We start from the raw sequence: 25,039 nt of genomic DNA on the forward strand, positions 1-25,039 counted from the left end.
TACTTTCCCTACCAACCAGCCGTCCAATTTTGATCAAGAGAGTCACTTACCATTTGATCTTAGATCCAACATCTCAAAGTATTTTATTTTTTATTTATTTTTATACAAATTGTATGAATATGAAATTTGGTGCGTGACATCTTCTCATTGAGGCGCACCTCTAAAAATATTAAAAATAATTTTTCAATAAAATATAATGACCAAAATACCACTTGAAACTTTCAAGGATATTTTGATCATTTTATTTTATTGAAAATATTTTTTTATATTTTTCGCTGGTGCGAGTTAATAGATGATTGGACGTACAAAATTTGATGTAACAATAGTTTATAGAAAATAAAATAATATAAAGACGTGACATTGTGATTGGGGCAATCTTAACCCTCCATTCAGAATGGTAGGTTGGATTGGGAAATATACAGTAGGGAAAGCATAAAAAGCTTGCCCTAAATATAATATGAGAAAATATTATAATACCCCAAACAAATCAGGGAAACACCATTTGTTTTAGGAGAAAGTGTTGTTTCATCCCAAACTAAACATGTTTTGGTGGGAATTTGCATCATTAAACCATAAAACACCACAAGATATTAAAGAAAAAAAAATTACGTAAAGAAAAATAGAAAATATTTAATATAGAGTTGATAAACCTAGAAAATCAGCAAAGATTTTTTGAAAGATAACGAAAATTATGTGAAAAATCAGGCGAAAACTAACAATGATGTAAAAACCTATATTACAAAAAAATGAATGGTAAAATAAAAGGTGAAAGGTTTCCTCAATTAAAATAGGAAAAAAATATTTTTTGGAATAAATCATTGAAAAGATACATAACCTAGCTGATGAGATAACTAGTTCTAGATAAAATAAGGACTAAATTTACCAGTTATATTCTTAATACGCATAAATATTTATTGTAGAAATATATTAAAAAAAAGTATCATAAAATGAACCCAACACAAGTCGAATCAAAGAATAAGCAGACATAATATCATAAAATCATACAACCAATCAAGCAGTTAAAGGAACCGTCCAATCAAACCGATGTAACTTCCCTGTTCATGCCCATTTGGAACGGGCAACCCCCCGGTTCATTGATGATTGGGCTTCACACTGCAATTTCTTAACATTGCTAAGAGTGGCATTTCTAGCAGGGTTTTAAAAATCACCGAGCAGACTCAACCACCTAAGCTGGCTCAGAACCTGTGGGCAGACAGACGAGCTTAGTTGGAAGAACCCCCCGATCCCCGAATTACCGTACTTTATTTCCTTGTTTCTCCTTGATTACCAATACGACAATTCGACTTGAGAATCTCTAGAATCAGATCATAATCGGACCACTTGCCTGATTCTAGTTTCTAGAATCTTGTTATTCAGTCGGACACAGGTTAATAACCATCAACAACTGGGTGAAAGCACCAAGGTAGTGGACATAATTAAAAGTAGAGAGGCAACACGACTTTCCTAGAAATCCTTCCAACCATACCAACCACATCTTATATCTATTCTATTTAACACACACAAAAAAAACAAAAAAACCTTGATTCCATCAAATATTTCACATGCACTATTTATACCCTTTAAAGACTATGAATATTGATTGGGCCTTCCAATGTTTTTCAATTACACAGCCCAAGCAATGAAATTTCCAACCCTGTCATGGTTACTATATGATGCATAGAATTCTCTTTTAACATTTCAGAAAATTGTAAACTTGATCATCTTATAGTCTATGAGACTATGACTCTTGGACTGTGATTAAGAACTGATAACCAAATATTCTTGCATATGAGTGTACTATCATTCATAGAATGACTCCCTTAAAGATTAATTGAATGTTGAATTCTCCAAAGCCAACTGTGTACTTTTTCTACATAGAAATAAAGAAATGTTTCCACTAAATAACCACAAAATTGTTTCCAAAATGAATCATCAGTAGGACTCCAGATGTTTTTTTGTCTTTTATTCTATTCATCTTTTTCAAGAAAAATGCTGAGATTTTATCTCGCAATCAAAATTGTCACCCATGCCATGGCCATAAACAGCTTACTGGTGGCACACATCCATCGAGGACTAAAATACATGCACACAGACATGCAAAGCTCGCAAATTTCATTTTTCTTCCTCTTTCCATGAAGAGAAACTAATATTCATGAACAGCAATCACTTGGGACTCAACCTAGTGTATTGATCTGCAGCCAGAGAAAGGGACTGAATTGAAACAGGAAATCCACGTCCCATCTGCACAACAAAATTGTAATCCAAGGTCAGTGAACCCCAGGATACAAATCAATAAAGGGAGAGGACACGCATGTTGATGCTAGATGAACTTACCGTAGAGCATAGAGTGAAGGAGTTCATGTACCCCGCATATTTTGAGGCTGCAAAAGAGATCAGCATATCAGATGCACATACACATGGAGGGAGAGGTAAAGAGAGATGACACAGTAGTAAGGGAACCCAAACAGAACAGGGCAAGACACCATCTCCAACAAAGGTATTTATAAACAATGGAATGAGTTAGAGGATGTTTTGGGGTATAATAATGTAATAAGCAAAAAAAAAAAATTCCAACTTTCCATCCAAGAAAACTATGTAGAAGTAAGGAATATGGAACCCACTCTTCTTTAGACCTATGGGCTTGGCTTCCAAAAGAGCATTAACAAAAGCCCCAATGTTTTCACGTAATGCTTCATCAGAGAAATCGACCTGCAAAATATGGCCCGTGTTCCCCTCATGAGCAGCAACAATAATAGCAGGCTATGAATATACAGACTTATCAAGAAAAAGAGTCGTTAGAAGAATATGGTTTATTCTGGAAGATTTTCCACAATCCAGACTAACCCTCCACTACATAGAAAAGAGAGCTAATCTCAATGAGTTGCAAGTTCTTGAAATTGATAATGTACCCAAACATGTCAATCAGCGAAACCTTTTAATCTTAGATGTCAATTATGCGATTTTTGAAAATCTGTAAGCCCCTCTATTGTATAAGCATTCGAACTAGAAGTTATACACTGTCTAGTAGATCAATTGCTAAAGTCGAAATTCAGCTGCTTCAAAATGTGAATTCTTTTTTAAATTGTTAACTCCGTAAAAATTGAGTATACATGTATATCCTTCACAAAAATGAGATCTCCTTGCATAAAATGGGACATCAATTTTACGGACTTTGTAATTACAAGGCCTCTATTTTCCCACCCCATCTTTGGCCAATGGAACAGCCTCTATATTTTCCTACCTCCAAGCATGTTGAAAAGTCACCATTAGTGTACTAACTAGATGAAAAAATTCTTCATAAATGCGAGATAGCCTTCATGGATACTCTGCTCATCAACTTCCCCACTGAATCACCCTCAATTACCACTCCAAGGATCAATCCAGCTTTGTAAACCAGATAGCAGGGCCAACACCTCTACTTCATTAAAGTCATGAGCATGTCAAGGGGCCTGAGTATGTCCCCCCCCATAGTTACCAGAATCTCTTTGCCAACCCCATGATTCCGGTTTGGAAACCCAATTCGGCAATTTCGTTAAGGAATCTTCACCAAAACCGTTTCTTGGAACCAAGGAAATCTCAATTCCTTAATTTAGGAATCTCATTTTAGTACATCTTTAGAATCTTGAACCCATTATTTTTGGAAAGTCGTTCCCAAATATATTGAATCTTAACTCCAGCAAAGATTGAATCTTGAGTCCACATCAAGTGATACATGATTCCACATGCAATGAATCTCATTTCGTTAGGGTTTTGAATCTAGAATGCATAACGTAGTGTACATCGGTTCATAGGAGTAGGGAAGTGCAATTCAAGCAGTATGGCATCTTGCTTCAACCTCTATGGAATGGTGGAAGCTCCTCGCAGCAACCCAAAAAGGCAGAAGAAGGAACAACTTGTAGCCCCCCTCGCCTCCCCTTCTTCTTCTTCTTCTTCTTCTTCTTCTTCTTCTCTCTCTCTCTCTCTCTCTCTCTCTCTCTCTCTCTCTCTCCACCCCCTGCCTCCAACCCCTCGATCCCCAAAAATGTTCCCATCATCATCTACTGAAAGCTATATATAAAGTTTGTATTTTTTTATTTTTTTCTATCACACAATATATAAATTCCAGCTACCATTTGATGTCAGAATCTCTCTTTATCTACATGTGTTGCTTTCTATTTCATGCAATATGTATTCATATGTGAGCTTGATGTTCAGAGTTCAGACTTAATTTCTCCTCTACTATTAAGGTATAACGTGAATGTGAGGAAAAAATTTAACTAGACAAATAAAATATAATAGATGTAACAAAAAAAAAAAAGCAATTCAAAGTACATAATGTCTAATGTCTATGATGGTTGTGCACTTGAAATTGGAGTAGTAATCTTCCTTTGAATGCTTTAAATGGTAGCAGGGTTTCATATTTTTAGTTGTGCTACCCTGGATGACCTTTACTTTAAAATATAACTGGTAATTACAACACATACAAATAAAATCATAGTGTAGACATAATCATATTTTATCTTTATAATAATGAAGTCAAAATCACAATTTAGAGATACATATCATTTGTATATAATTTTCCTAGTAGATTATTTGACCCTAAGTTCAATAGTCAACACAATCACTTTAAAATTTGGGAACCCTTCTAATAAAAGACATCTGACATATAGGTTATAAAGTAGATTAGGCTCAAGATGTGTATGGGGCTTCCTACTCTATATAAATAAAATCCCGATTTCTGGTAGGGATCAAATGCATTCCATACTATTGTAATTCTCGAAATCAAACTGGTATGGATCTCCAATCCATATACATCAGAAACTTGATTCCAAATATGTTGGAATCACTATTCTAAACTGCAAAATATCTATGCTCCACATATGTCAGAAACTCCATTCGCTTGATAGCCCTGTAGATTCGTTCCGATAGTTCGATCCTTCCCATTAAAAAGCGGCGTGTTCGAATTATGATCACTTTTACGCAAGAACGAGGGACCACCCTCTAAGCCTAAGCCTTCCTCAATGACCGATAGCGTACAAGTACCGTGAGGAAAAGGTTGAAAAGAACCCTATTTAGATTTCGGAATCTCGATTCTACATATCAATGAATCTCGACTCCTAGAGTGTCGATTCCAAGGGGATGGGAATCTCCCTTCCAAGGAAGTCAGAATCTCAAAGTCGAGACACGATTCCAGGAAATTAGGAATCTCATTCCCCACGATTCCCATTGCACATACGTCGATTCCTAAAACAGTGATCTTCAAGGCGGCCACGATTCCAATTCCTGAAATGATTCGGGTTCCTAGGCATTTCCAACAATTATGGTCCCCCCAAAAACAAAAAAACTCCCATCAGAATTTAATATCACAAATTCTTTGGTTGGAGGCACCCAGATCACCTGTAGTCGTTTGAGGACAACTGCCTTTGGCTATTAAAGTTCGCTGAGACTCAGAATCCACTATGAGAAACCCCAGAACTCTCTTGTAGTCCTCACCAAAGAGATGATTTGACTTTATCCAGTCCAAGACCCAATCCAGTCTGTGATAGACTGACTAAAAGTCTTGACTGTTCCTTCCAAGCCAAAAAAACCATACGATGGCTGCCATGGCACTGCTCCATAGTTTTAAACCTTGTTGGGGTAAAGAGGGGGGGAGAATAACCATTGGCTCATGAGAACCTTCAATATTCTGTTTGGAATGACCAAACCCGTCTTGTTTACATGATCCATGGACCATGGTAAACACTTTATAGGGTAAGTCAACCACCACAACTCTGCACCTAGGGGGCCCATGAGTATGCTACACTGCTAGTTGTAAGTTGGTCCCTAGGCTCATAAGATAAAATATTGTAAAATGACTTTGCTGAGAACTTACCATGGGCATTGGAAATCTCAAATCACCAATCCTCCTTTCTTGGTGAGTAAAAGAATTTATGAAGTTCAGCAATAAGCCCTGCAAAGTCTCCGGTCTCCTCTTCCTCTAATTCCCCAAGCAACTTTACATTCCATATTGCATCCCTAGCTGTCCCCGCTTAACCACCTGGCCACGGTCTCCTGGTTCTGTGCTATAGTAAATACGGAAGTAAACCTTACCTTAATTGCTTCAGAAACCAGCCATCCATCGGCCATACAAAATCAGAATACAATAGTGCTTGCATATGAGGGGCTAGGTGCACTTGTTTGGGCATATGAGAGAGAGAGAGAGAGAAAGAATTTGGAAAAATTTCTTCAGAGGCATGAGTTGTTGAGAAGAACTGCATTTTCTCCCTACTATCCATAAATTGACGAAAGTTCTTCAGAATATCCATCAGCAGTTCACACATTACTTATTGAGAGTAATAGTCTGGCGATGCAGTGTATCCTTTCTTGTGGAATCTTCCAGGAGTATCTTCCGCAACAGCACCAGCCAAATGCTTCAATATTAAAAAAGTGTTTCAATATGTCTTTGACCAAAACAATCCAGATTGATGGTTTCATTATCATAGCCAGAAATTCGTCATGTTTTGATGCGTTTCCTCAATATTCTTCCTGGGATCATACTTACAACTTTAAAAGTTGATCTTGCCTGCTCTGTCCTAATCAAGATTTAGAAAATCTGACTCAAATTCATCCATAGACCAATTGCCTAGTTTCTTTAGTGTTACACCATTTCTCTCAAAACAATCCTGATATATTTCAGACCTTGAAATATAATTCTATTTCCAAACATACACCAATTTCTTGACATGCAAAATGGTAGTACCTCTTTTGACTAATCTTTGGCGACACATTCACTTACATCCATTTACATCTCCAGCAACCAAGCTAATGTTGGCATCATATATTTCCTAAGATGAAAGCAAAGATAATTTAAAAAGGCACTCTACCATTTTCAATAGAAGAAAAAGCATAGCATATTATCATTTCCTTTGCAGCTCCAAATAATCTAACTCACTATCCTCCCATGAATGTGGCTTCTAAAATACAACACTTTCATGACAGCAAAATAGTTTCCCATCACTGATCAGTATTTCCGACAAATTTGGAATATGGAAGACTTTAAGAAAGGATACCTTACTCTTATCTTCATTGAGAACCTAACAATCGTAATGATCCCTGATTCATGCCATATTCACAACACAACCAGCTAGCAGTCAGGCACTCCTATTTGTCTCTTCAGGTCAGAGGTTAATAATACTCATACCTTAATAAATTCAGAGAATGATATTATTCATCCCCATCAGAGATACAGCACTTTAAATAGTGGAAAAGATAAGAGAAATGTAAACCATAGAGTAGAAGAAAAAGTTATGATGTTTGTTTCCAAAGGTTTGCGCTGAGATGTATGTCATTGGGGTGAATTTCTGAAAGAGGAATGCCATGTCCATTAGTTATTTCAAACACATGGTAAAACCCGTACCTTCCCAAGGCCTGCATGCACAATAGCAGTTTTGTCTATTTTAAAATCAACACGACCACGTTTTGCTGCTTGTACTGCCGTAGCAACATCGCTAGTCACAGATCCTAGCTACAGTAAAACAAAAATATTATTTGGGAACTAGTTATATGTTTGTCTCATGCATAAACCAAATGAGAGAGAACTCACCTTGGGATTGGGCATCATTCCACGAGGACCGAGAATTCTTGCTATCTGATAGAAGAAAACATAAAATTATGGCAAAAAATGTGCTAAAATGTATACCACAAGCCTCAACATGACAAGTAACAAGACGGATAAGCTATACCTTTCCAAGTCGGGGCATAAAACTAGGAGTTGCAATGCACTTATCAAAATTTAGCTTGCCCCCGCCTGCAAAATTTTGATTTCCAGTGAGATTATAACAAGGAGATGTTTGCATATTAGCGCAAAGAAGATAAACTCATTTTGGGGTTTTATTAAGACAGGTCTTTCTAGAGCCTATTTTAGTTTTGAAATTTCATTTATGTAATGCTTGCAAGAAAGACAATAACAAAAGCAGAACAGGTAGTACTTTATACAATCGACAAGTTATCTCTCGAATTGGAAGTACCCTTTTTCCTTTTCTCAAAGAACTGAAAAATTGTCTTCTTATGTTTAACATCAATATTTAAAGTATAAGTCTAGTTACACAGTGCAGATAAAACGCATTGAAATTCCTTCGGGTGGCATTTCTTAACAAAGTAGAATTGCGCACTGTGATATTCCTCTCTCTCCCTCTCAAAAAAGAAATTTCTCTCTCCCTCTCTCAGTTTTTCTTTTTTTCCCTAATAATCCTATCCCTTTTTTTTTTTTTCTTTTCCCTGATAATTCCCTCCTTCCCTCTGGTTATAAAAATGTTAAACTTATCTGTCCTTAATGCACAAAAATAGTTCGTTGGATCCAAGCACCAGAAGTTGTGCAGTTCTATATCAGGATCTAACCAGCATCTAACATGAATGACCATGCTAAAGGCTCCCATTTGAAGTGAATCCTGATCATTTACCGTTCTTAATTTCCTCAATCAGTTCATCTGCACCAACTACATCAGCACCCGCTGCCCTGGCTTCATCTGCTGCTGCACCATCTGCAAATACAGCTACTCTAACAGTCTGCCAATCAAAAAATTCAGAAGTTACACGTTTCCAGAGTATCTTCAAGATTATAACTCTATATATTTCATAATCTCTCACAAGCTCCTATGGTTACAAAAAACTATCAAGTACATTTTACCAAGAAAAGAAAAAAAACCATAGGATACACCATTAAAATAAAATAAATCCAAAGAATATGGTTTCGTACCTTCCCAGTTCCATGAGGAAGTGTGATAGCGCCCCTCACCATCTGCAGTGTAAGAATAATGCAACTGAGTTATATAATCTCAGTTTATATAGCAGGTACTTCTATTTCCTATACCAAAAGATATCAAGGCGATGGCCAACCACATATAGTAATATCATATTAATTCTTTTAACTCTATGTGAAAACGTTTAAAAGGATCAGGCACATCCGTTGGTAGAGCCACATATCACATTCATATCAGAACACATTCTTATTAGAGTACAATATGGTCATACTCAAACATGCCGACAATTCACATATCCTTAACTCATTTCAGAATCATACACACATATTGCCGACCACATGGGCCTTTATCACATAGTGCTAAAGGATATGTGAATTGTCGGCATGTTTGAGTATGACCATATTGTACTCTAATAAGAATGTGTTCTGATATGAATGTGATATGTGGCTAGCCAAACATAGAGGAAACATGTGGCACTTCACCTTAATGGCACAAGAGAACATTAACAATCTTGCCTAGCCTTATAAATATAATAACAAGAAAACATTTTTTTCCTAAATATTTCTTCTTCTTTGTCATTCTAGGGGAAATCTTAGTCATACATTGCTCAAAATCATCAACACATTCTCCTGCTACATTAGTCCACCATCAATATGGAAACTGGTTTGGGACTAGCACGAGCAACATCATTGCACCTTCGGGTCAGAAGGTTCTAATTCACTGGTCACTCATCCACTCAAGTTCAAAATCATAGAAACTTTTTGAACTGGTTTCTTTGGTCTGGTAGGGAATATCTGAACCTGCCTGTGAAGTTCAATGATGCATCTTCTTCTTTCAGATTTCTTGTAGAATGCCCTGATTTCTCCAACATTAAGGAGAAGGTCCCAAGCTAACCGTCCAAAATTGCAAAAGTACATCTCTAAGACCCAATAAAATTTTGAATTCGAATTTCAAAAACCAATTAGGAAAGTTATATGTGGCCATATGGATCACAATTTGTCGTTTTTTTTTCCTTAAAGTAAGAATTTGTTGGTCTATTTAAATGTGCCCACTATGTATCATGTTTAATGATATTATTTATCATCACATGTCATCTATAAGATTGATAATAAATGCAGTTACAGCCATAAATAATTAAAACTAACCTGATCACCACGACGTGGGTCAACACCCAATACTACATGCGCTTCAACCGTTTCAACAAACTTCTGCCGGGCATTGGCCTGGACAAAGGCTAGAAATCATACAGATATTCGTAAGTATGAAACTTTCCAAAAAATGAACTAGGAAACAAAAAGCAGAACAGAAGCAATTATAATACCAGGAATAGCCATATACATTATTAAAATAGAAAAATAACATATTCCATATGCAAGCCTAACAAGTTAAGAAATACTATTAGAAAAAGCAATAGAATAAGGTAAATTCAATTTGCACCTCTCGCTATAGCTACCCAATGCATAGGAATAAACATTTATTCCTCTAATTATGCAACCACTGTGGTCTTCTACTTGTCTACATTTGTCCTGCACATACTTGCTTATCTACAGTTTCAGCTACTTCATCCTGTTTTCTTTTTTTTTCCCTTTTTTTTCTGAATGTTAACTTGGAACCTGGTGAGATCGGAACTCTAGATGTCACGTGGAAGTACCTGACCACCACTGCCTAGAGCCCTTCTCCAGTTCCAGCTCCATGCACCTTTCATACAATAATAAAAAGGTAAATACATACATGGGGTGGATTCAGTTAACATGCCTTCTAAGACTATTGGATTTTCAATTGCTTTGACATGACCAATAAATTGAGATTAAGTTAACATGCCTTCTAAGACTATTGGATTTTCAATTGCTTTGACATGACCAATAAATTGAGATAACGAAATCTCTGCAACTCTTCCATCACAAGAAAGTATGCAAACTATTTTCTTGACTTTTCAAAGCTCATAAAGCTACAGAACTCTCCATTTTCTTCTCATTCAATGAGGTATGCTTGCCCCAAATCACTTGTTGGTGGACAAACACATTTTGCTTTCAATTGGATTCCATAGGCTACAGCTACCATATGCATAGCTTAAAAACATTCAGTTTCAGGATATATGTGAATACATTTCAAAACATAGAGAAGAATACTGCACTATAAAAAGAAAATTAGGGAACCCTTTTTCTTCTTTTTTTTGTTGCTGCATAGGACACACCCATGATGCCCATGATAACACTCTTACTGTGAAGTTAATATGTACAGCACCCACACATTCATTCATATTACATAATGCTTATCAAGAAAGACATACAAAGGAAAGAAACAAGCTTCAAGGTCAATTTAGCAAGAAAGAGAGTTAATACTTAAAACATGCTTGCCTTAATGGATTTGGCAGTCCAGGCTAGAAGAAGACTTCCAGGCATGTAACCTGAAGTATCCTCCCTGTCAACCGGAAGTTTAAAGGACTTCTCAAGGCTGGCAGGGCCCTTGTATAGGAGCTCATTAACATCCTCGAGGCAGAGGAGTGAAGGTGCATTGCAGAAGGAAGACCAGATAAATGCAATGTGGCGCAAGCGGTATAAGAGGCAAGTAACAAATCCCTTATGCACGGATTTAGGTCAAATAGGGAAATAGGATACTATAACCATATTTGTAGCCAAAAGAACTCATGAAAGAGAAGGGTCTACAAGCCCAGAGTAAGGGTCTACAGAAAAAGGTCGTGGCAGGCACGGGAAGTTATTGGTGCAGAAAGCTAGGACATAATCATAGGAAAGGTAGGGTTAATGTGTATAGAATATATGTTTATGTGTGTTTCTAGTTGATGGTAGCAAGCACAAGGGCCATGGCTGTCCAATGTTGATGTAGATTGTTGGTTATCGACCTATTGCATATTGGCATTTTGATGAGTAATGAAATGCAACTTAAGATAGATTTTGGGCAACTGTCAACCTTATAAGGTTGTAGCATTTCAATTCAATTTTCAGTTCAATTCATATATAAATTTGAAAAAGCACAACACAATAACACACAGAAGTCCAAAAGATATATATTCATATGGTAAGTTTGGGATCCAATCAATGCCCCTATGAATACGCTAGAGGGCATAAACCCTCTTAATTCCCATTAAGGCCTCCTGGGTTTCTAGGCGCTCAGCCATCTAGGTGCCCACATCCGAATTTTTGAATACTGGTCCTTTGGGAGACATCATATGCCCCAAGAGATGAGAAAGAATCTCATCTCAGTCCTAAGGGTACCCCATGCCAAGATAATGACTATGGGTGATGAAGTGGAAGCCAGGGTTGGTCCTTTTTTTAAGATTCCTAGGTGTTGTCCACACTTAGATAGCCCAATTTCTTAGACCACAGAATGGCATGTAATGTACCTTATGGTCTTCCTCAAAACATGTAGCAAATGTATCTTCTTAAAAACTTTGCGGTCTTCCTACTCGACTAACCCGAAAAATCAAATTTAACATAATTTTCGGACACTACTGATGTGAACTTGTTGGTTAAACCCTAAAATGCAGTAAGAAAAACTTCATTTCTCCAACCTCAATGACAAGGCAGTCCTTGAGATTAGAGACGCCTGGTTATTGAGGAAGAAATTCCTCAATAGTTACTACAACTTGAGAAAAGCAGTTTCATATGACAAGGCAGCGGCGAGGTTGAGAGCTAATCTACTAAACTATTGTCTCTAAGAAAGATTGAGTAAGCTAGTGCCAATAAAAAATCATTACCTTTCCAAGAGAACACTCCAAAAGGATTAAGATGAGAGGGAATACAAAAACCTGGGAGATAGTTTTTCATAAATCCCAATGGTGGCTCAAGATGTTTCCACAGTATTGATACCCCAAGCCCCATGATACCTTGACAAAGGTTATGGGCTTATTGAAATACCAATGGTGGCTCAAGATGTTTCCACAGTATTGATACCCCAAGCCCCATGATACCTTGACAAAGGTTATGGGCTTATTGAAATACCTATTGGCAATAAAGTAATTGCAGGAGTGTCAAGGTCAGTGTCAGTGACATGGTAAAATGGATAAACAGATAACCAGATAGTGAACCTGTCATTACCTTGCTCTTGAACCAAAACCCTTGTCATCTCAAAAATTGAGATGCAGGATCTGGAAGAGGCAACCTATGTTCCTGTGATATATGTCATACTAGATGCAGTGTACATTGTAAAATATTTCATGTCTCTTGGTTTTTAGAAGGTCGTTAGGTGATCTCTTCATAAAAACTATGAGCTAGTGTGTTTTTCTATGGGTTTTTTATTTTGTACCAAGCCAGGGAAATATGCCCGGTGGGGGAAAAAATGGATCTTGGATTTTCTGGAAGGCATAATCATAAGCATAAGCCAGATCTCGCATGTGTGCAATGCTAGGCACCTTGCTTAACTTGTTTTTTTCCCAAAAGTCAAATAACGTAAGACCCAATATATTGTAAACTAGTTGATGGAATCCTCAGATAACTATAGGGAAAAAGAATTGCGTAGAAATTACTATGTTATTGGTTACCACTGTATAGATGCAAGGCTACATGGATCTTTGTGAGTATTCAGTGGGACCTGTAAAGTGTGGTTTAGGGTTTATGCTTGGTGGACATCTGTTTCTTCGAGGTTGAGAATAGTTGCAAGTAGCATTGGCACATATGTGTTAAATTCCATGGTCTCTTGAGAAATACAGCCAAGAAGGCAGCTCAGTTGAACGCCAGTGATTTGAGGTGTGAGCCCAGTCAGAACAACTCTGTATGAGTTTTGTGAGAACAAAACATGTGATTTGTATGGCTGGAATAGTCCAATGTTTCCAGACCAGGTGTGATCTAGGAGACCTATGTGATCCATGTACTATTAATGAAAATCTGGTGAAAATCCAAGTATCTTGTTAAGTCTGTGAGTCATGATCTGCATGCTGATTTAAATCATTAAGTAAGAAACCTGATACGAGATGGTGATATTGAGGTTTCTTTCTTTCGCATTGACACATGATAGCATATCCTTTGACAAAAGGATTGAGTGGGAGTTTGGACTCCATGTGAAAGGCCCAAGTACCCTAGTTTGGTTGGTGCCATTAGGTTAAATAGTTAATCATGTACATGAGATGGGATAGAGAGCTAGTAAGTCCATGTGACTCTACCAGCCTTCGAAGGCCAACTCGGAGATGTTGGGGTTTGTGGCCTTTAAATGTATGTTAACACGGTATTTAATAAAATATCTATTGTGTTTTCTACGTGGATGTGTCAATGCTTTATATTTATCGATTACTCTGTGTTTGAGTGAGAGTATGCTCTACTTGGGTACCTGAAGCAAGGAATAAGTAGGAAGTTGGGTGCTATCTAGAGCACAATACTTCGCCTTGGCATGCAACTAGGGCTTGGCTAGAAGAATGAACCTGCAACCCAGGCTGGTTATGTTTGGTCCCATGATGTGCATCGCCGAAGAGGGTCTATGGGTACCTTCTCAAGATCAGCTGCAATTAGGGTGGATATTGTTTGGTCAGCCAAGAGATAAAAGAGGCTTTGGTCGGCCAAGAGATAAAAGAGGCTCCTGCTATGTAGGATAATTAGAGGCTGTGAGGAGAAGTGTACCTCGGCAATGGAAATCCGACACAGCATGTATGCTACTGGTTGACTCAGATTTGTGTGATCTTAGTGTTTTGTTGGGTCTATTTGACTGTTAGAATGCATTTGAGATAAACTCCCTCACACAAGGAGGAAACCTAGGAACTCCTATACAAGAACACTAACAGGAAACCTAGGAACTCCTATACAAGAACACTGAACTCCTATCAAACCTTGGCCAGATTTGATAGGTTACGGGGCCATTGCATAAGAGACATGTGGGTTATGGGTCTTGGATTAGTTTAGGGTCTAGATACGGTCCTAGAGTAGTCTTGGAGTGGCTGGTATCGAATCTACTTTTAATGCTAGCATACTCTTCCATTTTTTTCATTCCAAAGGTTTTTTGAGGAAAATAAATTAATCTAACCACCAAAAATGTTTTGGGTGAAATTTCTATTTAAACAGAGGATCTTTTTGAAATAAAACATTTATTTATAACAAAGACCTTAAAATTTTTAGTTTGTTTTATTAGGAACCATATGGAGAGAATTGAGGGCCATGTGGATGGCCCATAGTGGGACAGGTTTTGTGTCCATGTGGGAAACGTTCCTTTGACCCACATGGACACACTGGATATGGGTGCCACGTGGAGATTAAAAAGTCAAAGGGAATTGGGGTGGGGCCCACTCCATCTCCTAGGATGGACACCATAGTCTTCCACCCTAGGCCGGATCAATGAATTTATAAATTCAACCAAAAATAACAAACAAAATTAATTAAATTATAAATCAATCTTTTATCATTTATAGAATTTCATTGATTTTGAGTAATTTGTAAATTCAATTAATCATAAAAATGTCTACGACTCATCTAACCTGTTGAAAGGTATCAAAGTATATTCGCACCAGTGTTTTAAAATGTGGGATGCGGCTTGATGCAATCCAGATGCGGGTGTATCACCTCGATGCCGTCAATAAATATTAACAAAAAATCTAAAAAATATATGGCTAATGCATAAAAAAAATATGGAAGTGATTTATGTGATAGTAGACTTGTAATATTTTCACGTGCTTGCAATCCATACTTAGTTGAACCAGTCAATAACTAGTGGACTTTATTTATTGTTCATGTTTTATACATTCAGTAAATATTCACTATGTCATTACATTGCTTGCCAATTTAAGCACAGCAACTATCTTTCGTGGATGCTTGCAAAGGAATGTTATGCAGCATTTTCATGCGGCACTATTGCTTGGATGCACGATATAGAGCAGAAGATAGGGTTAGTTTTTGCTTCCACTAAATTACAAAACAATGTCTATTGATGATTGTCTCAGTCAGACTTCCCATTAAACTCTTCAAATATTTATGTGTCGATTTTCAGAATATCTATTATTGAGAAATTCCTCCTAGAGGAAGAACCATCCTGCTGCCGAAGCTTGGTCATTTGTAGAAGTATCTTGGTGAAACTTTACCAAAACTTCCTCAAATCAACACCCAAAAGAAAAAATCAACAACTAAAGATCAACCAAGACAAAAATCTAAAAATTTCACAAAAATAAATTTCCGCCATTTTTTTTCTTGATTGATTTGATGAAGTAAAGGCCACAGATGTGGCTTTTTTTGGTTATTTGGGGGGTTTCAGGGCTCAAATGGTCAAAAATACCCCTTCTCGAGGGGGTTTTTTCCACATCACTTGCTGATCGCATGTGTTTAAGGCCATGCGGGATGCAGCCGCATATGTGCAGAGATGCGGCGCATATACGAGTGCATCTCTCCAATGCGCATATGCGGCCTCATGCAATGCGGTGCCCAGCGCATAATGCATTATACGGCCGCATATGCGGCGATGCGGCTGCATTTTAAAACCATGATTGGCAGTATCTCATGAACAAACTAAAAATGGATTACACAAAAAAATTCTTGGTACAACCACCAATTCATCCTGGTCCACAAAATACAAGTCATTTACTATAATTTGCTTCAACCAAATAAAGATCAAGGATTGTCCAAAAATTTATAAATCCAATGTCAAATTGGATTGTGGGAAATCACTGAGAAACAAGAACCTGTGTTCTCAAAATCTCTCCTGCGGTTATGCCTAGTATGAAACAAGTCAATCATCCACTATGCTAACTTATTGATTCAACATGTTGCTAGTGTTCCTCCATTGATCAAGAATTTCAGTCTTTAGTAAGTATCATAAGCATCTAATAAGAAAGGTTTCAATTTAGTGAACAATTTGAATATCTATTGATTCCAATAACCGATTGCAGAGTTGATCTTCCATTGTGAGAAGGCACCCCTTCTCCCAAAGTTATGGGGCTATTTGCAGAGGTCCTTAGATAGAGTTGTCTTATGCCCAGTGATCCAAAAAATGGCCCACCTAACGCCGAGGCGAGCCTGGCAGGCCTGGGCGGGCCAACTAGGCACCCAGGGATTTGGCCCACCTAGGGGCGAAAATGGCCCTCAAGTGGGGGCAGGCATTTAGGTCATTTTTTTCCCCAAACAAGGGGAAAGGGAGTTCTAAACCCCTAAAACTATTTTTAGCATTAAGAGACCCAAAAAAACTCAAGAGAAAATCAAATTTAGAATTTGGTGGGATTGAACTTTGAATTTGAAGTTCCGAAAATTGATCCAAACATCATCCTTTTTTTTGGGATTCAATTTCATCCATTTTGGAAGCTTATTAGAGGTTATTAGTGAGCTTTTGAGAATGGCAAACAACGCAAACATTGAAGATTGAAGATTGACGATCGACCATAAAGGTTAGTCAAGAAACTTCATATTTGAGATTTTTATTTTGTGCTATTTCGATGTCTTCTTTAGTCTTCAAGTCTACATTTTTTTTTCTTATTTCCTCCTCTTACGTGATATGATGTGCTGATGTGTTATTGTCATATACTTTGATTTGGATTTGGCATGATTCCACATTAAAACATATTAAAAATACCTGAATATGCATTTATATACAAAATCTAGACCTAAAACAGGATTCCCAGGCACCCCTGCCCCTTGCTAAACCTGGTCCACCCAAATCCCTAGGCACTAAACCTGGTCCACCCAAATCCCTAGGCACCCACCTAGGCACCACCCGGCATTTTTTAAAATACTGCTCATGCCCCCAATCATTACCTACATATCCACTTGTGCTGGTTGTTGAAGGTCGATTGCGCTTTTCCTAGGAGTATGGCGTCGATTACTTCAGCACCATAGCACCTAGTACTTGGACATTGACTGAAGCCATTTCCGCTACCCTTACAGCTAATCTAGCTTCTCCCATCCCTCAAGACTAACAAGGGCTAGTACAAGAATATTCACCTATTGTCCATCAATCATGCCTTTTGGCTTGATCTTAAGCCTAAAAACATTTTATATTTGAATGTATTCCATGTGAGAATCTTATGGAACAAAATGTATACAAAGATCGATGATCTACCATGTATGGAGGAAGCGTGTAGCAATAAACAAACTCACTTTGTTAGCTTGTCTTACCTGGCTGGCTTGGCCAGTTGACACCCCTAGATGGGAATGTGCCCATGTATGACAAGCGCAAAAAATATAGGAACTTGCAGTGTGCTCATAAGGATCTCACTATACATGCAAATACTCACCACGCACCCAGAAAATATTTAATGTCTCTTTGTTTCATAAATCAAGAATGACTTCCATCCATCGTTCGCAAAATCGCCCAATCTAACCACTAACCACCCGGTTAGATCGGAACTGACCAGTGGCCGGCTCCGGTTTTGGGCGATTAGGGTGATCAACCGGTATTAAAAAAAAAATTCAAAAAAAATGTATATAAATTCTAAAAAATAAGGAATTTGATTTGTAATACATTTTTAAATTCTTTACATTATGGTAAGATTAAAAATTGTTTTGGTCATTAATACTCACTTTTATATTTTCCCATCTATTTTAGAAAAAATTAAAAATAGCCCTTCGAAAATATAAAATGGGTTAAAATCCAATTTTTTTTAATTAATTTTCAACTTCATTTGAATGTGTTTGTTTTAATCATTCTTTATATGTTTTTCATATTTTAGTAGATTTTTTTTTGTATTTTTTAAAAAAAATTCATCGCTTTTTTTACCCCCCAGGACTTGCCCGGTTAGACCGATTGAATCGGCCGGTTAAACCGCTTCCAGGCCCATGTCCTGATTAACCATTCAGGTTCGAACACTGCTTCCATCACAAGTGCTGTTGCATTAACAAGAACATCAACAACAACAATGATGATACAGAGCAGACACAATGCACGCACTACATTTTTAAAACAGCCCTTCAAATCCATTTAACGGACTTTGAGTGGAGGACTAACACATCCCATCCAGCAAATACGGCAGATGGCTTGGAATGTACTAGTAAGAAGTATGTCCTCTTAACTCTATTGGAATGTACTAGTAGTTGCAAAGTTGAGGTTGCAGGTTCAAACCAAGGTTATCAATAATAATGACAATATTGATGATGACAAACTGGAGCCAATTGGGGAAACTCAAAAACACTGACCTTGACCTCTCTAATGGCCTCCTGCAACTCCATGGGGGTCGCGGGCTTATTCTTCTCCACCTTGATCAATGTCGGAAATGGAACCTTTTCCTCCTCCACTCTCAGAACCCTTCTTATCCTTGTCTCTGCATCAATCTTTCTACCTTTACTCTCAAAGATCAAAGTATCTTCCTTTTCTTGTTCTTCCTCAGCCCTATCTCTCCTCGGCTCCTCTTTCCCATCCCCTTCTCTCTCTACACCATCATCTGCGCTACTCCTATCTTCAGGAAGAGGAGCAACCTTTGTAGGATAAGAAATAGGAGAAATATTTGGAACATTCTTCACATAACGAATGTCTTCTCTGGTCCATCTTCGAGCCTCAGTCTCTGCATCTTGTTCAGCTTTGGACTCAGATTCAGGTTCAAAGCTTTGAGACACGAAATGCCGAGGTTCTCTTGATCTTCTAGAGGTGGTTTTTGGGGCTTCTTCTACTTCTTCGTGTGCATGATCTTTAGGTTTTACAGGGTAAGAAACGGGTTTCAGTGTTGGAGAAACCCTAGGTGGTTTCTCAGGAGCTTCCGGTTCAAGCTTTAATTGAGGGTCTGAATCAGAAGATGAAGAGAAAGGGGCGAATTGAGACCCAAGACCTAAAGAAAGAGAAGATATGCATTGATGAAACCCTAGATTAGAGGAAATGGGAGGAGTTAGACGCTGAATCCCTGGAAATTGAGAGAAAGAGAAGTAAAAGAGTTTCAAGGTCGAAAGCGAGGAGCAATGGCGGCGAGATTGGTTGAGGGCCAGTTTCAGAGCCGCCATGGCATCGAGCTCACATGCCGTTCAGCTGCACTCGCCAGTACATGCAAGGTTATTGGGTTTAAGCTTTCCCACACAGAGGGTTTAAGTTGGGTAAATAGCATACTCACGTGGTGTATAATACACATCCACGCGTGAAATTTTATACATCACCGGTTCACTTTAGGTCAACTCTCATCGAGATCCCACTAGCGTTGGTTGACCATATGATCGGATGGAACCGTTGGAAGGGTTCAGATTTGGACTGAATTAAGGACCTAGCAGGTTGTCTTCCTGTTCCATGTTATGCCATGTGTACATAAAAGGGGACTGATTTTATGCAACGGTCTATAGCAACAACTTTAGAAAACTATGTTACGACCTTAGATCCTCTAACTAACATCAGCCTTTCATTTTGATAGGAATGATTCTTAGATCTAGATCTTAACAGGAAATTTTTTTTTCCAATTATTTTAGATAGCTTTATTATTATTAGATGGACAATGTTACAAAAAAAAAAAAATGATTTTGAGTAGCTACAGGCTAAGATCTTGAAATTCACCAAATGAATGGTCTAGATTTGTTGTTGTGAAGGATTCATTTTAAAACATATATAGGATTCAAATTTAACTTTTTTTTATTATTACTTATTATTGAGATGAAGAGAGAGTGTGTGTAAAATTTTGGATCATACAAATACTACAAATATAGTATTTTAGAAGTATGTTTGCATCATTTTTTTGGATAACTGGGGAAAAGGCCCATTTTTTTCATTAATAAAAAAGGGATAACACTTTAATATACAACCTATAATAGTGCAGTTGTACTAAATTATGTACTAAAATAAGAGAGAGAAATTCAAACGAACGACTATGTCAAATTGTGGCTCCTATATAAATCCATCATTTCTTAGCGAGGGCAATGTATTTTAGGTATGACACAATGTGAATGTCTTCATAACCTTGCAAATCATTTCTATAGCAAATCATTCCTATACTATAAATTTACTTTCTAAAGTCTAAAGAAAGTTTAAATTGCGATGAGATAATTGATTTTGATATGCACACAAGTCCATAATTTTTGTTGTTTTGACATGATACTACCACAATGGTTGCATCATACTATAATATAACCGATTGTATGAAATCTCTGGCCTACATAAATAATATACTTTTTACATATGGGTGTGGTTTGTGTAGAGCATAGGCTCTAAACAATCAAATTAGAGCCTACTTTCAACTAGTGTCAAGAAATGTGGTTTCAATACTGTAATTCTTTGTGATAGCCTTAAAATATATTTTTATATTTATTTATAAAGTTTAAAGCTTCAAAAATATTGTAGATTGACAGATCTATGAAAACTTAAAAATCTTGAAAATTGACGGTCCAAAAACGTGTTGCACAATACACAAATTCCAAACCTTAAAATCCATTTTTTTCTCATGTTTATGCATCTTGATGTCGAGATGATCAATTTGAGGATATTTGGGAATCAAAAGAACCTCCTCTAGTGAATTCTTTTTTTGTAGGCTCTAATTTGATTGTTTCGAGCCTCGGCTCTATATAAACTTTTCTCTTTACATATTATAGAACATATAAAATATACTTTTTATATATCCATCTCAATCCTACCCATTACATCTGGTATGAGGCTAATGATCCGAACGCATCCGACCTTGGTCTAGGACGGGGTCTAATTGGACCCAACCTATTTAAATACTGGCTGGTTTCGGTTTCAATCGATATAAATAAATAAATATATATATATATATATATATATATATATATATATATATATATATATATATATATATATATATATAATTTCAAAAAATAGAGAATTTTGTTTGTAATGTATTTTTTAATAGTTTTCATCATTTTGGTAAAGATTAAGAATTGGTTTGGCCGTTAATACTTAATTTTACATTTTTTCATCTTTTTTTATAAAATTCTAAAATACTATTGGGCACAAATCAATTATTTAAAATTCATTGTTTTCATTAATTTTCAATTGCATTTGGATGTGCTTTGTATAATCATTCTTTAAATATACTTTTTATGATCGATTTAATTACATTAGAAAATAAAAATGAGACAGTTGTCTATACTTCTTCTACCGTATAGAAGTCATAAACTTCCTCCTATCTAGTCATTCAAAAATTTAGATCTAGTAAACCACCGATCATTTGATCTAAATTTGACATGTCAGATATTTTATTTTTAATTTTTTTTTACAAATCAAATGAATATGAAATTTGATGTGTGCTATCATCTCAATGAGATGTACCTAAAAAATGATAAAAATAAAATAAAATGACCAAAATACCTATCAAAATATCTTAGGGGTATTTTGGTTATTTTATTTTTATGGGGAATATTTTTTATTTTTTGCAGTGTAAGTTTAAGAACGGATGAACACCAAAAACTTGGTGTCAAAATATTTTGTAGAAAAATAAAAAATAAAACAGTATAGATGTGTGACATTGTGATTGGGTCCATCTTAGCCGTTCGATATTAGTGTAGATGTGAGTCATCGTGATTGGGTCCATCTATCTGTTCATATCTGACAGTTGTATAGTGGAAAATATATAATTTTTATACAGTACGGAAAGCAGAGAAGACTTCCCTTTAGAAATATATGCTATGTCTTCCTAATTTAAAACTTGGACAGGTAAGTTGGTTTTTTAGCACGATTCGCTTGCCCCAACAGTTGTAGCTTTCATTTTTAAGCTTTAGGAAATTGAAAACTTCATTCTTTTTATTGAGAGTTTGTCCTTTCCTGAACAACTGAAGCATTTTTCCAGAAAGAGCATGAAAAAAATCATTTAGAAGTGTTTTTATATCACTTTATTGACTCGTCAATCAAATAATATAAATACCCGTAATTGTTGCTCACTAGAACCATGAACAACATGTTATTTGATTGTAATTGTAATTTAGAAAAGGGAAAAGTTTATATAAGGTTGCAACCTTAAAATGTAGAATCACATATGTACCTTAAAAATCTATCGGAAATGTTGTTTTAATGTTGAAAAAACCCTCTAATCGTTCATCTCGACATCGAAATGCATGAATATGAAAAAAAACAGCTTTTGAGTCTTGAAAATAGTGTATCTTGCAACACATTATCTAGACCGTCAATTTTCAAGGTTTTCATATATTTATAGATCTACTTGCATTTTAACCATTTTTGGATTTAAAATTTTCTAATTAGGTATGAAAATAGATTTTAAGATAATACTAAGTGTTTTTTACAACAAAATTACATGTTATAATAAAATTTTAAAGTGCGCCTTAATTGGGTTGTTTAAGGTTGCAACCTTATAGAAACCGCACCCTTTAGAAAACCACTTAAAAGGAAGAGGTTTATATAAGGTTGCAATTTTAAAATGTAAAATTAAAGATGTACCTAAAAAATCCATCGGAAAAGGTTGTTTTAATGTTAAAAAACCCTCTAATTGATCATCTCAACATCTTGACGTATCAATATGAAAAAAACAAGAGTTTGAGTATGAGAAATAGTGCACCTTGCAACACATTATTTAGACCATCCTTTTTCAAAATTTTCATATGTTTATAGATCTACTTGATTTTAACTTTTTTTGAAGTTTAAAATTTTATAATTGGATATAAATATAGATTTTGAAATAATCCTAAAATTTGGTGGCGCCCCTTAATTGGATTGTTTAAGGTAAACCACACCCTTACTTAAATGCTCATTATTGGTTAAACTTCCCAACCTTGAATACATGCAATTCAGGATTATTTTAAGGATGTGTTATTTTGCAGGTCGGCTTCCAAACCTTTTGGTCAATTCATGGAAGGGGCAGATTCCATTTCTTCCCCACATTCGATCAAACTACTTGGTGTCATGGTATAATCCAATCACGTGCTCCACATTCAATCAAATTTGTCGATGCCATGTCTGATTTTCTATTTTTTTATACACAATATACCCAAACAAATTGTCCCCCTGAATGTCGTGTATTTAGTTGATGCAAAAAGTAAGACATTCGACAACAACTGAGTTTTCAAATTTATCGTTTTTTAGATGCATGCCTTCTAAGGGCTTACTCCAACCTATATGGTGGTACCTTTGTGTTTACTCCGAGCCTTTTTTTTTTTTTTTTTAACATTTACACATGACTTTTATTAACTATAAACCTAGGAGTAACACATGACTTATTAACTATGAACGTTTACTCCCATGTCTGTCTGTTTGTTATTTTTTTTATTTTATTTTTACCATTAACACAACTTTTATTAACCTGAGAGTAACATATGGTTTACTCCCAAGTTATTCGTCTAAAATGAGTACCTTCAGGGTTTACTCTAACTTCTTGGGTTGAAGTTGGTTTAGCTCAATCAAAAGAGACATGTCGGACTCTATGTGACCTATCTGCTAATGTGTAGAAGGGCCTTTCAGGAAAGTAACACTTCATTTCAAAGATTTCTTATTTATTAATGAAAATTGGGTAAGGGGCCTTCTCCCTCATTAACTTACCTAAAAAAAAAAACACTTCATTCCAAGGAGAGGTATCTCACTGGTACCTTATTAAAGGTTCGATCCCATTCTTGAGGTGTCTTTCAGGGCTTGCTTCTGTGAGTCAATGCACAAAGGTAATGTCAGGTGTCTGTTAAGAGCATGCTCTTAAATCATGACTTTAGATTGCATTTTAAGAGCTCGCTCCTAGATCACAAAAAAAGCCCAAGCACCTTGATTTATTCCCAGGTGTTTTTATAGCTTGGATCCGAGTTACTTAAACGCATTTTATTTAAATAATATATTTATCTTAATTTTAAGATATAAGATTATTTTTTTAAAAAATTAAATAAAAAAATTAAATATTTTAAATAATAAAATGCCTTAAATTTAATTTGATAAATACCTTAAATTTAATTTGATAAATATTATTTATAATATAAAATATTTTTATTGATTCTATTCAATTTTACTTAAAAAAAAAAAGACAAGCTAAATCTCAAATTTTAAATTCATATTATTTTAAATAAAAAAATAAATTCATTTTTACCCTTGGGAGAAATTTATATAGAGCTGAGGCTCTAAACAATCAAATTACAGCCACCTCAAACATTTCATAGGTTGTTTAGATGTTCAAATATCCTCAAATGGATACTCAATATTAAGATGCATGGATGTGAAAAAAAAATGGATTTCAAATTTTGAAAATAGTGTATCTTATAATACATTTTTAGAACGTCAAATTTAAAAATTTTCAAGTTTCCATAAATATGTTGAATCGACATTATTTTTAAAACTTTAAATTTTATAATTAAAAATAAAAATATATTTTAAAGTCATCACAAACATTTCTCACAATTCTCGATACTATTTGAAGGTACGTATTGTTTAGACTTTAGAGCCTCGGCCTTATACAAGCGGCATCCTTCCGTTTGGCACCTTTGAAAATCGTCCGCTCGTGGAACCAAGTACAAATGAACCCCGTCACTCCCACCTCTCTCTCTCTCTGTCTGTGG

The 25,039-nt window shown here is 36.0% G+C and overlaps 1 protein-coding gene across 11 annotated transcripts; it reads right to left on the reverse strand.

The window, feature by feature from the left end:
• Positions 1-1,803: 1,803 nt before the first annotated feature.
• Positions 1,804-19,880, reverse strand: LOC18425641 (Ribosomal protein L1p/L10e family). 11 transcript variants are annotated; one of them, XR_016054967.1, is made up of 10 exons: positions 18,770-19,880; positions 9,863-9,940; positions 8,714-8,755; positions 8,418-8,523; positions 7,701-7,765; positions 7,562-7,606; positions 7,376-7,479; positions 2,622-2,709; positions 2,335-2,381; positions 1,804-2,241 (listed from the first exon to the last, which is right to left on the reverse strand). XR_016054967.1 is itself a non-coding variant. In XM_006830181.4 (10 exons), the coding sequence occupies exons 1-10, from the start codon at positions 19,562-19,564 to the stop codon at positions 2,164-2,166; spliced, it is 1,452 nt and encodes a 483-aa protein (XP_006830244.1). In that variant the 5' UTR covers positions 19,565-19,880; the 3' UTR covers positions 1,804-2,163. The 11 variants fall into 11 exon arrangements, 3 of the variants coding, with proteins under 3 accessions (XP_006830244.1, XP_088722006.1, XP_011629371.1); XR_016054961.1 differs by having other exon boundaries at positions 7,029-7,483; XR_016054970.1 differs by having other exon boundaries at positions 9,863-9,951; positions 18,770-19,848.
• Between the last annotated feature and the right edge of the window lie 5,159 nt (positions 19,881-25,039).

Source organism: Amborella trichopoda, chromosome 1, assembly GCF_054954075.1.
Source record: "Amborella trichopoda isolate Santa Cruz 75 chromosome 1, AtrichopodaSantaCruz75HAP2 v2.0, whole genome shotgun sequence".
In the NCBI taxonomy this organism is placed as follows: Eukaryota; Viridiplantae; Streptophyta; class Magnoliopsida; order Amborellales; family Amborellaceae; genus Amborella; species Amborella trichopoda.

Bases quoted from the DNA above. Each gene is read 5' to 3' on its own strand.
- LOC18425641 (XM_006830181.4), bottom strand. From the start codon at position 19,564: ATGGCGGCTCTGAAACTGGCCCTCAACCAATCTCGCCGCCATTGCTCC. The intron at 9,941-18,769 runs GTCAGTGTTTTT...GCCTTTGTCCAG, and splicing joins AGGCCATTAGAGAGGTCAAG to GCCAATGCCCGGCAGAAGTT. The intron at 2,710-7,375 runs GTACGGGTTTTA...CATATTTTGCAG, and splicing joins TGCATGCAGGCCTTGGGAAG to GTCGATTTCTCTGATGAAGC.